This window comes from Falco rusticolus, chromosome 11 (genome assembly GCF_015220075.1).
Source record: "Falco rusticolus isolate bFalRus1 chromosome 11, bFalRus1.pri, whole genome shotgun sequence".
In the NCBI taxonomy this organism is placed as follows: domain Eukaryota; kingdom Metazoa; phylum Chordata; class Aves; order Falconiformes; family Falconidae; genus Falco; species Falco rusticolus.
Genome location: NC_051197.1, coordinates 10,869,341 through 10,882,067, shown reverse-complemented (window position 1 = coordinate 10,882,067; position 12,727 = coordinate 10,869,341). Strand labels below are relative to the sequence as shown.

Genomic DNA, 12,727 nt, shown 5'->3' with positions numbered 1-12,727 from the left:
TGTTGGTTTTGAGGGTTGGTTTTGGGGTTTTTTTGTCCACTTATAAGGCAGGTGACTTGGTTTCAGTCTCCTGTGGGAGAGGTCTCGGTATGTGTGTGTACAGATATATGGGCACGAGCACAAAAAATGTGGAAGAAGTTTTTGTCATCAACATGAAAAAGATGCTGCTGGTTTTGCTGCCAAGGAATATTATATATTCAAGCACCTGAGAGCAACTGTTAGAAATGAGCTCTGCTTTTGCCTTCATAGTCTTAGATTAAATCTTCCTGGGTATAAGCCATGGCTAAGTCCTCTTCTGGGTGCAAGTTATGAGAGCATGCAGCAGGTACAGTTAGTTTCTGTATGGATGACACCCAAATAGTTTGATCATGGGTAGTCACTGTGAGAGCTTCCAAGATGCCTGTGAAAATGACACCTTTGGAGATCAAACTGCCTGCAGAGTTTTTAAGTCCTTCTTACCTGTGGGTGTGATCAGTAGTTTTTGAAGAGTTTATAGTTTGACCAGCCCTTGGGGAGATGTCCACGAAGAGAGCAAAACTAACAAACCCCCTAACTTTTGGACTTAAAAAGTCCTTGCTTTGAAATAGGGGCATTAAAGCTACTTTTAGAAAGTTCTCAGCTTTCTGACATGGGAAAGTAAGTATGTTTGTCTCTTGTTATGTTCCCAGAAATAGCTAGATCATTTTGATTGACGTTTTTCTAGGGGAAAAAACAAACAACCCAAGAAATCTGAGTTAGATATGTCTCACAGAAAGCATCAGTTCAAATGGTGTAAGTATTATAAGTATTGTAAGCAACAGAAAACTGGGTGGTATAATGAGAAGCATGAAGTGATAGTCATACATAGATCTGATTTCACCTTCCTGCAGGAAACAGGTTAAAACCTGTCATTCCAAGACTTTTTTTCTCTGAATGGCCGAGTCTCTCACCTCTTATTCTTTTGCTGGTTCAGCGTTACAGTCTCAGAAAGACATTGAAATGGGCTGTTTAGTAAGCAGTGATGCAATTCTTGCTATTAAACTTAATATTACATTTCTAATCCAATACTACTTATTATTTTTCTGTAACAATACTATTATCATAGTATTTCGTAGATCAGAATTAATTTGAATTTATCTGAGTAACACCTCTGAAGTTGATAAGCAGTATTATTCCTGCATAGACTTTAAAACTGAAGTAAGAGGTACTCAAGGGGCTTGTCAAAAGGGCACAATGAATTAGTGCCACAGATGTGAGTTTAGAATTTTGGGCTTCCATTTGGTGTGATCAGTCCTCAAGGTTGCATTTCTTTTTCAAGCAAGGTAGAAGGAAGCTGGTAGATGTTCCTTCTGTTGTATGTGTCAGTAGGAAATGAAATATCAAGAAGAGTGTCAGTTCTGTGTTCAGCTGGGCTTAGTTTCTGTATGGCAGTTAGAGCTGACCTGCATCTCTGTGGTCATAGCTGCTCTACCAACCAACCAGCTGAAAAAACCAAGACATTCACCTAATCTAAACTCAGTGGAAGCCTGTAGATACTGCTTTATTTTTTTGCTTCCAAATGAAGGGCGACGCTTTTAAAAAATACGCATTTACTCTTTTCGTACAAATCATGAAGACCAGATACAGATCATCAGACCAACACCGAAAAAGCTGGAGAAGACCTTCTTTCAGGTTACATGAACATAGAACAGTCAGTTGAATGGACTAATACATACTACTTTTAAACATCTAATCTGCTATTCATTTTCTAGATGCAGGGTTAATATATAAGCTACGGTAGTATTAGCTTGAATTTTTTTACTGAAGAAGAGTATCTGCATCTGTAATTAAGACACCAGGGGGATGTTTGTGTTAGTCTGTTTAGTCTGCTGCAAATTGAACACAGTGATGTGATTATTTAAAGATCAATACTTCAGAAGTGTTTCACTTTGCTTTCACGCTTTTTCAATGAAAGGCTGTACACCTTAAGACTGCTAGAGAAGCCCTTGGCCAAGGGAAGTTAGTTTCTCATAATGGTCTTTTTCTTCAGGGCTTTCTTTAATTATTCTCTGGAATTACAAACTTTGTGATCCGATTGCTTTATTGCTTTTAGGGAGAGAAAGTGGAGGGAGTTTTTGTTGGGTCATCCATGAGTTGACTAGCATTGCTTCCCCAGTGATACTACTGTTGGGAGACATAAAGTTTTTACTGCTTTTTCTAGACTACCAGTTTTGATTTCCCCACCCCGCCCACCCCCCCGGCCCCCCAACTCTAGTAACTATGTGCTAACCTTCCTTAATGTGGTAGTTGTAGTTTAATTTTGTTTTGAATAAGACATGTATTTGTAATGCCAGTACTAGAGTACCCACTAATGCAGGTTTGTAAGACACTGTCTGTAGCGCTTCCTGCTCTGTTGCAGGATCTGTGTTATTCATCATGAATGGGATGTCAGCTGACATGTACCTTTTCTTTGAAAACTTGATGTTTTTTCATAGGCAGGTACTTCCTGCGTCTTGTATTGTGTAAAACGCAAAGGAAGACATCAGAGAAGGCTCTGAAAGTCAAACAGGGCTTGCGTTATTCTGTACTACAGGGAGAGAACCTTTCCTGTATTTGGCATAAGTAATGTGCACAGCAGAACAGTTGTGGGCGTAGGGGCTATCAAATACCCAGATTCTGTCTTGGCTTCAGTGTGGATTAGACCAGTGTAAGCTGATACACCATCTGGATAATCATCACTGTGTGGACACTGTGATGGAGATGACTTCCCAACATGATCCCTGCACCTAGACCTGCCTGAAGAAAAACATTGGAAGTGGTGGCTTCTGGTTCGAGCCACACTTGGGGAGTTTTTGCATGTCCCAAGGCTTTGAAGGGGGTTCTTTTCTGTAAATACCTCTGTGCAGTGCAAAGGGAGTGGATCTAGGGTCTGTTGCCAATTATATTTCTGTCAAAGAATATGATCGTTAGGTCTGTAAGTTCTCACATTCAGATCTCCATCTCAGGTTTGGCTAAGACCGTGCTAGGATCTGCAACAATCTGATTAGTTTTAATGCAGTTCAAGTGTAGCTCTTCTTGATAAATTTGGATGTACCTATTTTAGGTGATTTCAGAGTATTTTCTCTTTGCTATCAACATTACAAACATGCAGGACTTGATGAAAAGCCTTGTCAGCATTTGGCTTTCATTGCTTGGTCATACTGCTTAGCTCTCTTTTCCAAAACCCATCAACAGCAAGTAAGTCTAGAAAAGCATGCTAGGCGGGTTAATTCTTTGGTCATACAGGTTGTATGACCTGTATAGTTCCCTCCTACCAATACTTCTGGTACTAGGATGTGGTGCTTTCCAGTTTGGGTGAGGGTCATTGTAGCAAAAGGGAAAGTTTTTCCACTGGAACAGTGTACCTGATTAATTTCATCAGATCAATGTTCCAGTTCCAACCTTAGAACTTAGATTAGGATGATGTTTTTAATAGGCCCACTGGTGTTATTCAGTGCTACTCTGGTTATTCAGCACTTATTTCTTTTTTTCTTTTCTTTTCAAATAGTTTTTTTAATTTGTCCTTACACAATACATTTTATAATATATTTCTAATATATTTTCTATTGTAAAATGGAAAGGGGCATTGAAAAATCACACAAGAAAAAATGCATTCACTAGTTGAACTACAGCTTTTTCCCTTAGTACATCCAATACTAGATTTTATTAACACTTCCCACAAATACTTGCTTTAATCTCAGGTTTCTTGAGGTTCAAAAATTAACAGTTTCATATCCAGCATTATCATAGGACGTGTCATAAATGCATCAATTTATTTAAAGATTAATAAGCTGTTTATAACAAGAAACTGTTAATCTTACAACTCTGCAAAGACAGCTACTTCCAATTTATTATTGCCTACTTGGTTAGAGAAAAAGCCTGACGGATAAAGGAAGGGAGAAATAAAATCCTGATCATTTACAATAACAATTTCCGATGAGAGCCAATAATCAGCAAAACCTCTCATGTCTACACAGCTCCATAGCATTCTGCATGCCAGTGAAACTCCTGAGCTAAGAGAGCATGAGGGAAAAGGAAAGAAAGTTGCTCACCACTCCAGGAACCTCCTTGTCCTTCCCAGAGTAGCTCTGGTACTCACGTACCTTCTTTTCTGTCTCCCGATAGTAAATTACCTGCATGATCAGCTGTAATGGTTCCCTAGCCTTCTCCCGAAGTTTTCCTGATCTCACCAGCTCTGTCATTGTATGTAAGGGTTGGCTTAGCCTAATGAGAACAATAAAAAGAGGCACCTGGTCTGATAAATAGCTTTCTTTTCCGCTGGAGTGTGCAGTGTCTGGCAGAATCCGTTCCTCTTCCATTCATTAGCTGACCCCTATGCATGCGTTTAGTGCATTTCTTTTCTGTATTTTTTTCTGTACTCAGTCATCATGCTCATCTCAGGAGAAGCTGCACCAGCTGCCCTTTCAGCCCACGGCAGATGAACTTCATTTCCTGACAAAGCATTTCAGTACTGAGAGCATCACTGATGAGGAAGGGCGTCATTCTCCAGCCTTGAGGCCTCGATCTCGCAGTCTCAGGTGAGCTTCAGCTTGTTTGTTGAATTTTTAAGATGTTAGGCATGTGTTGCATTTCTATGTGTGTTTTCAGATCTAAGAATAGTCATTTGTAGTTGCTTTGTTACATGTTTTTGAAATTGTTTTAATCAACTTTTAACCCACCTCACCTAATCAGTAAGGATATATTTGTTTTACGTTTGACGCTGAGTTTTGGGCTGTGAAATGATTAGCATAATCTGCTTTTGTATCTTCACAATAACTCTATGAAAACATGATCCGCAAGCATCTTGGACTAAATCTATAGGATGTAGATTTCCTTTAGTGAAGTTTCTTCTCAAAACCTTGCTGCATTAATATAAGGAAGTGGTTGACAGTCACTGTTAATAACTTTTCTAGCAGTGTTTCTGAAGGGGTGTGAAAACTAGAGGAGATAACGTCAAAACATTAAATCAAATTGCACCCAAGAGCAATTTTGTCATAATGCTGAAATATTTCTCCTGCATTAACAGTTGAGTAATTTTTACTATCGCTTCAAAGAACTGGTGGTTCAAAGATAACTATCCAGGGGTTATTTCCTTGTGCGGTTGGTTTTTCCATACTTAAACCAGAATCAACTCGAACTTCATCTTTCACAGAACTACAGAATGACTGAGGTTGGAAAGGACCTCTGGAGGTCATCTTGTCCAAACCCCTGCTCGAGCAGATCGCCCAGGTTCATGTCCAGACGGCTTTTGAGTATCTCCAATGGCAGAGACTCCACAAACTTTCTGGGCAATCTTTCTTGCAGGTCTCTTAACAATTATGTGGAGTAAATCCACAAACATTTTGTATCATGGCAAAAGCCTTAAGTTCTGCCACGCATTTTGTGCTGGACCAAGTTAGTGAAAGTCTAGAGATGCGTACCTCTAGACACAGCATCTTATGAAAGAAAAAGATTTTATACAAGCGGGGAACAAGGAGGTGAGGTCTCCCTTCTGCATCTCACCTGAGGGTATCAAAGGTGGATATCACCTTTAAATTAATGGACAAGATTCAGAAACTCTGCCAGCTGGAAATACTGAATCAGTGTGCCCAGCTCAGGACCTTGGCTGGGGTTTGTAATAGGAGGAAGGGAAACAGGCCAAGATAACAAAAAAATCCATGGTGAGTATCATGTCATGGCAGAGCTGACCTTTCATGATTATTTGTAATTATTTGTATGTTCTAAACTTCAGTGCAGGCTGCATGGTATTTGCATATGGACCTACTAAGTGTAGTTACACAGTAATCTACAGAAGTAGGTAAGTACTGTGGGTAGTAGCACACTTAGCCTGTGATCTCTTTGCACATTGCCATGTAGTAAAGGACTAGTTACGTGACTTGTACTAAATCTCTTCAAACAATAGTCCTGCTTCAGTCCTCTTGCTGTCACTCTTAACGCTGACTATTGCTGAGTTGTAATTGTAGTAGTACTAATTCTTTATAGATAAGTCAGCTACTATAGGTAGACAACACGTCACTAAAGTAATTACTATTCTTTCTAACACAGACATATTAGTGTTAGCATAATGAAGTATAAGACACTCTTGTTAATGCAAGAACGATAAAAACAATAAAACGAAGAGCCCAGTTTTATTTTTTTCCTTGTTAATATGGAAACTGGATATGTCAATCCAACCACTTGGAGAAACGTTTGCAGGCATGTATACCCTCTTTGACGGAGGGTAGCATGTCCTTGTAAACAAACAAGTACTAAAATATGTGAAGACCAGACCTCATTTATTGCGCGGCTTGCTTATTTATTTGCCGACATGATAGTTAGCTCACTTGGTGAGAGGATGTTTTTACTTACTTAAAAAAAGAAAAAACAAAATCTGAGCAGTTAATGTGCTGAAAATTAAGCAGAAATTTCCTTAAAATGTAATATTCTCCTAAGCATTTAGTGGTCTTGCTTGATCAGCTTTAGTAGTGGTCTTGCTTGATCAGCTTTAGTGAAAAGCAGATGAACAAAATACATCAGACATTTTCCTTAATTGGTGGTCATAGCTTTATAATTTAAAAGATGGTCTGATATTTATGATAGTCGATTGATAACACGTATACTTTTCTCATCTTTTATGACTGCAGCCTTACATCTCTCTCTATGAGAGAGGAACTGATATTTTGACCTGCCGTTGTCAAATGCTGCAACTGTTGATTTTGAGGGTCTGAGTAACTCAAGATTTTTGAGAAGCCTCAGACGATCCTTTTATGCTTCTAGATGGAGGAGAGTATTGCCTAGGTGTAACTTTTGGAAAAATCTACTACTTTGACTACAAGTGTACCATTTCCTTATACCAACTGCAAATGTTCTGTTCATACAGAGCAGTCTTAATGATCAAAGTGAATAAAAAAAGTAACGAACATACAGTCATGGGGGGTAGTGTTGGCTGATTTACGCTGACAAGTTGGTAGCACCTCTGTTCTCGAGGTGTTCTGTCAGCATGGCATACTCATCACATATGCAAATTTCTACACCAAAGAAATGGCACTGGTTGTTTCCGAGATGCTTTTCTATGCGGGGGAAGGAGGTAGCCCAAGACCAATGCTGGAATCCAAAATATGACACACTTACAAAGCTGGTTGCTAAAGCTAGGAACTGTTCTTTCATCTGTCTTCAATAGATCCGCTACTCACACGCTAAATGAAAGAACATATTCCCATGTAACCCACCTGGTTTTTTGGTACTTACAGTGTGTCTTCAGTAGAAGAGAATATTTTGGTATTACCTGCCAGAGAAGTAGTTCCTAAATACCATCTCTCAACAGTTCTCTTCATTTTTTATTTTTATTTTTTTCTGTAATGCAAATTCTTCAAGTTCTTCAGGCTACTGACCCAACAGAGAGATGCCCAGGCTACATTCACTTTGTTCAGAACAATCCTGGGCTTTGCCTGAAGAAGGTCTTTTCTCACAGAAGTAAATTGCATGGAGAGAGTGTGTTCTTGCACTAAACTTGGCATTGGTACTCTTTTTAAGTTAGGGCGATGCTGCCCTCCATCTTTTTCCAGTTCTTTTTAGTTGTCATCCTTTAGTGGTTGCTAACGTGGGAATGTGTGGAGAATGTCAGAGATAAAAGTAGAGTTAACTAATAACGACTTCTTCAGGAGCTGCCTTTGTGCAGTCACTCAGCCCACCAATCTGCCCATTTTTCTTGATCTCTTTTCGTGTTTCAGAATAATGTTGTCTAGGGAAAAAGGGTTGAAGATTGTAGCTGTGAATTTTTATATAGTTGAAGAAGATGAGATCATCCTTAATCAAATATGCTCCTTCATCTCTTTGATGGGTAGTGCTTTCTAAATGCAGTCCTCCAACCTGACTTTTGACATGCTAGATCCTGCCATTAAGAATATACAGAGACAACTCCTAGAAAATGCCAGTTGCCAAAAAAGGCTTCTGACAGTAAAATACCCAAGATGGGAAGAAGGAATAGGTGTGAAACCACACCAGTGGCCCACATAGTCAGTTTTTATCTTAAAAATTGATCGTGCAGGTTGTGGATCTCACTGCACTTAAGCGTCAGCTTTAAGCACTTGAGTAATCTTGGTGGTTTCATCACTTCATGCTGCTGCTTTCAGAAAGTGCCGTCTGCTACAGGCTGCGGAGGAGCAGGTGGTGCTCCCGGCAGAGCGGGGATTCATGCAGCCAGCCATGGATTTGCCAGAGAAGGATAGTAGTTTTATATTCTGAAGTATAAGGCATTTATTTCTTATGAAAATACATTCTAACTAACACATAATCTTGGTCTCTGTTTTCTCTCTCAAGACAGTGAGTTCTATGAACTTGATTTTTAAAAGTTCTTCAAAGTAATTGGTTTTAAAGTAATCAACTTTTGGTTTCACTCACCATCTTTATGGTTTTCTATTTTGAGGAAAACTGGGTATTCTTATTTGCCCTCTGTATTGCTCGTTACTTTAACTTTCGAGTGTTTTCTGTCTAAAGCAGTCTCAGTCTTTTTTGGCATACATGAAAAAAACTGAAGTATTAGAAAGAGCTAGTTGCAGACCTTGTGTAAATCTGTAGAAAAAACTCATTAGTCCTTACTTTCAAAGAGATTGATCGAAATGTATTCCCTTTCCCTTAATGCTCTCTCATATATATGCATATTTAATATAATTATTACTTATGAATCGATTATTTATAAATGTAACACCACCACCCCTTACATTCATAAGAATGTCATTCCTAGTATAAAGAAGGGCTGAACTGGAACACAGTTCAGTGATACAAAACTAATCACAAGTAGCATTTGTCTGCAGACTAAATGTAGCTGAAGTTCAGTGTTTGTTAGAGTGAATAAAAAAAATCAAAAGGTATGTAAACAAACTCAGAGTGACTTTTCAAAGTGCTCAGTGAGGAAGACTCGTTACTGTTCTATTTCACCACTTACCTGTTCTGGAAGAAGAAGAAGAAGAATTACTATATATCCTGCTTTGCCTCAGATTCCGTGTTTCTAGCAGTACTAGAATAAATGCCTGCTTTCTGTGCTGTTTGGTAATGATTATGCAGGATCCTTGACTAAATCCTGAGAAATAATGTAAAGTTATATGCTTAATTTTCTACGTTATTTCTTCCGTGGTATAGATTGTTGTAATTCTGTGGAAAACTGTATTTCCCCATTTTTTTGCAGGTTGCATAAATTCAGACTTTAGCAGGTGGTTTCTGGTTTACTGAGTTCAGTTCACCTTTGGTCACCTTGTCCTGCCCAGAAGCAGGATTAAGCCCCAAGGTCTAACTGTTGTGGTCTGTGTGAAGCAGAGCCGTGTTTGCTCTGAAGCCTGATGGACAGATGTAGATTGTCCATATTTGCTTCTACTTTATTGTCTCTTTTTTCAAGAGGGAGTCTTCTAACTTACATCTAGTATTAATGTGATTTGTACAGGTCAAAGATTTATATATTTATTTCTTGGGGAAAGAGGAAGGCCGACGCTCTGCTCACCTTCAGTGGAAGGTTTAACTTGATTTCTACTTCATACAGCCTTAGCTCTCTAGTTTAAAAATTCCTCTTTTTTTGTGTTTGGAAATGACAGAAAATTAAAGCCTATAGTCTGAATTTTCCTATGAACACTGACTTTGGTAACATGCTGTAAATACATCCTAATTAAAGCTTTATGTACCAGGTAAAAAGCAGAGGGGAGCACAGTGCTTTTGGCTGCTCTGCTTTTTCCTAATAAATACAGCTGTCACAGTAAAGGAAAAATTAGGCCTTCATAAACTTCTCTTTTTTTATTTAGTCACAGTTAAACTAGATTTTGTAAGATTGAAGTTGTTGCCATAAATGCTGCTCCTTGAAATAGCTGTCTATAAGCTGTTTTCACTTTCTAGCATCAGATAAAGACACCTAAGTTTTGACAAGCTGAAGGCTAGAAACCTTTGCAGGAGATAGGAAGCCTACCACCACATCATTTCGTAAAGCGGAGGGAGGGTGAAGAAGGGGAAAAGAGAGAGTAGTTTTTCATTCTGCTGTTAAGCTTAAGGGCACAGATGCTATTCTTCTGATGTCTGCTCTGCTGAAATGAAAAACTCACTGACAGTAGTAATTTCTTTGACCTACCTACCTACACCAAGTAAAGAGAAGCAGCCTGCTTTTTGTCTTCAAATGTCATGCACATGTACAGTATGTGTCCACTGTTTTACAGAAAATAACCTGCTCCTTCGTGAGGCTTGAAATGTTGGACTGGTTTAGTCCTGTATGTGAAAATTTTGGTGTCATGCTTTTGCATTTGAAAAGCCGTCATGCCAATAAAATATATTAAACACCTTTTTTCTTTTTCTAAATTTCCTTATGGTCTTCCCTGGTGGCATTCAGTTATCTGCCCAGTCCTGGCTTCTTTCTCACCTGGTTGTGTGTCAAAGGTGCTGTAAAGTAACCAGCACTGCCTGGCAGCTAGCCTTTGGTTAGTCACTTATCCATCTAATTATTTCTGTAGTTTGCCAAGCTAAGGTTCAACATAAAAAATTATGGTGCAGTTTATTTTGTTGCAGTCTTGCTGTAGTCAGCTAGACATTTAACTTGACCTGTTATATTGGGCAAATTTTATTTAGAATGACAATTTGAACCTTGATCCCAGGTTTTAGCTGGACTTGTTTGAATGCTCCATCATTTTAGGTGGTTAAAAAGTGGCATTAATCAGCTTCCAAAGATGAGAGACAAAACTGCCAATGCCCAAGGAAGCTAAGGGGTTATAATTGTTTACTTTCTTGCCCATCAGTAGACTCCTGTCCAAAGAAATTACTTTGTTTCAGAATCATAAAAACCAAAAGCAAACTCAATAAACTCCCATACCATTGTGCCTTTCCTTAAGGAAACACTACATCTGCTGGCAGGACACCTCAAGTAGCACAATTTATTCATAGCTCTTAATTTTCTGTATCCATATGCATGAAGCACCTTGAAAGCAAAAGGCAAACCTCCTCATGTTTTATTGTAGCCCTAAGACAGCAAATACTTAAGCATGCACAAGTGTTAGTATGACCACTTTAATGTTAAAATGAAATATGTATATGCCTCCTTATTTCTGTAGTTGGTACCAAAGGGCTTATGTATATATCCTTGTAATTCACACCTCACTTAAATCACACAGAGAAACAATAACGTTATAGAAAAATAAATTCTTCAGTAACTGTTCACCAAGTTCTTCAGCTCCATATGAACTGCCAGTAAACAGTCATCATGTGCTTGTGTCAGATTGTTTGGTCTTAGAGAAAAAGAGATAAAGATAGCAGGCTAGATGTGTGGGGCAATTTGCTTTTAAGACTGAAATCTAAATGTTCTTACCCTTCCTATTTCTTTTTTTAGCATTATGCATTACATGTAAATATAGATGTAAGTTTCTTTTTAAAGAAAATTTTCCTTGATTGCGAACAGCTGTCTAGCAAGCTAAGGGTTATATTTTTATCAAAAAAAAGTTGTTTTTACTTGGTATCCAAAACATCCAAATCAGTTTTTCTCCTGTAACATAAGGATTCAGTGAGAGATTTAATCTGAAGTGCATTTTCCCAAGCTGAATGATAAACCTTATTAAAACAAGGCACAATGTAATTCATGGAATTCCAGTGCCAGGCATGAAAAGAGCTTGGTATGGCTGTATTCCGTGAGCCAGTGAGCTAGATTTTCTTTGAATTGTAAATATATGTTCCCAAAAGAATGTTTTTTTCCTTTAAGTAGGTTAGCAGCAAGGTAGTAACTGTAATGCATTTATTCCATTTAGAGAGATTCATTTCATTCTTCACAGAAAGTTTAAAATGTTTGAACCCATTCAAGATAAAATTCTATTTTTTGATAGAGAGAAAATATTTTTAGCGATATGTAGTACTCTTAAAATCATAAAGACAATGATCATGTAAGATGCCAAATAATTGCAGCCCTCGCTTGTCTTGAATATTAAAACAGGGTAACCGGAGAAATGAGATGCTGTAGGCAATCCTGTAGCTAGGGATTATCTGCATTACCTCACTCCGGCTGTCCTCAGTGGCAGAATGAGTCAGAGCATTGCATACCATCAGATGTGATGAAATGAGATGCAACTCTTCTTTAAAAAAACCACCCAAACAGTAATATAAATGCAGTTTGTCAGAATTTAGTGTCCTGGTTTTTGGTGTTCATTGAAGTTGCCTGCTAACCTATGCATGCATGCATATGCATCCATGGTGTAACGTGCCTCAAGGGAGTACAGTTTTCGGAGAAGTATTCTGTTCCTATTGCTCGTAATATTTATATATCAAATTTAGCTGAATAACACAGCTCATGCATCTCTCCTGTAGGGTGGTATTCTTCAGACAAAGGAAAGCAAGCATCTCAAGTCCCTTGTTTCATTTTATTCTGCTCCTTCCTGGCACTAGAGACTCCAGACATAACAGTGATATCTTTCTGAGCAGGGCTGCTGCCACTGCTGTGGAGGGCAGTAAGAGAACGAGGGAAATAACAAATGTACCTGCAACAGATGCACTGGGTTTTTACAAGCTTGTATGTTAGAACTTGCGTTCGCTGAAAATAGGTGAGTTTCTGCCTGAGTTCACGTGAAGACAGGAGTTTTCAGATGACTATCACTGCCGTTGCTTGCTAGGATTTTCTCTTAAGTGAAGCACCTGCCTGTTACTGAGGTGAAACCAAAGCTTTGGAAGGGCTACAGCCAGTGTGGCAGCTTTATGACCAGCGCTGAATTTTGGAGGGTTTTGATGTGATATCTGTAAATGA

At 38.6% G+C, this 12,727-nt stretch overlaps 1 protein-coding gene across 10 annotated transcripts in view; it reads left to right on the top strand.

Moving 5' to 3' along the window:
* The window catches only part of MAST2 (microtubule associated serine/threonine kinase 2), a 192,301-nt gene that overhangs the window by 138,034 nt on the left and 41,540 nt on the right, over positions 1 to 12,727 (top strand). For all 10 annotated transcript variants that reach the window (XM_037404067.1, XM_037404070.1, XM_037404066.1 and 7 more), the window contains one exon: positions 4,381 to 4,535. In XM_037404067.1, coding sequence (XP_037259964.1) covers positions 4,381 to 4,535 — 155 coding nt within the window. The remainder of the gene's footprint in view (positions 1 to 4,380; positions 4,536 to 12,727) is intronic.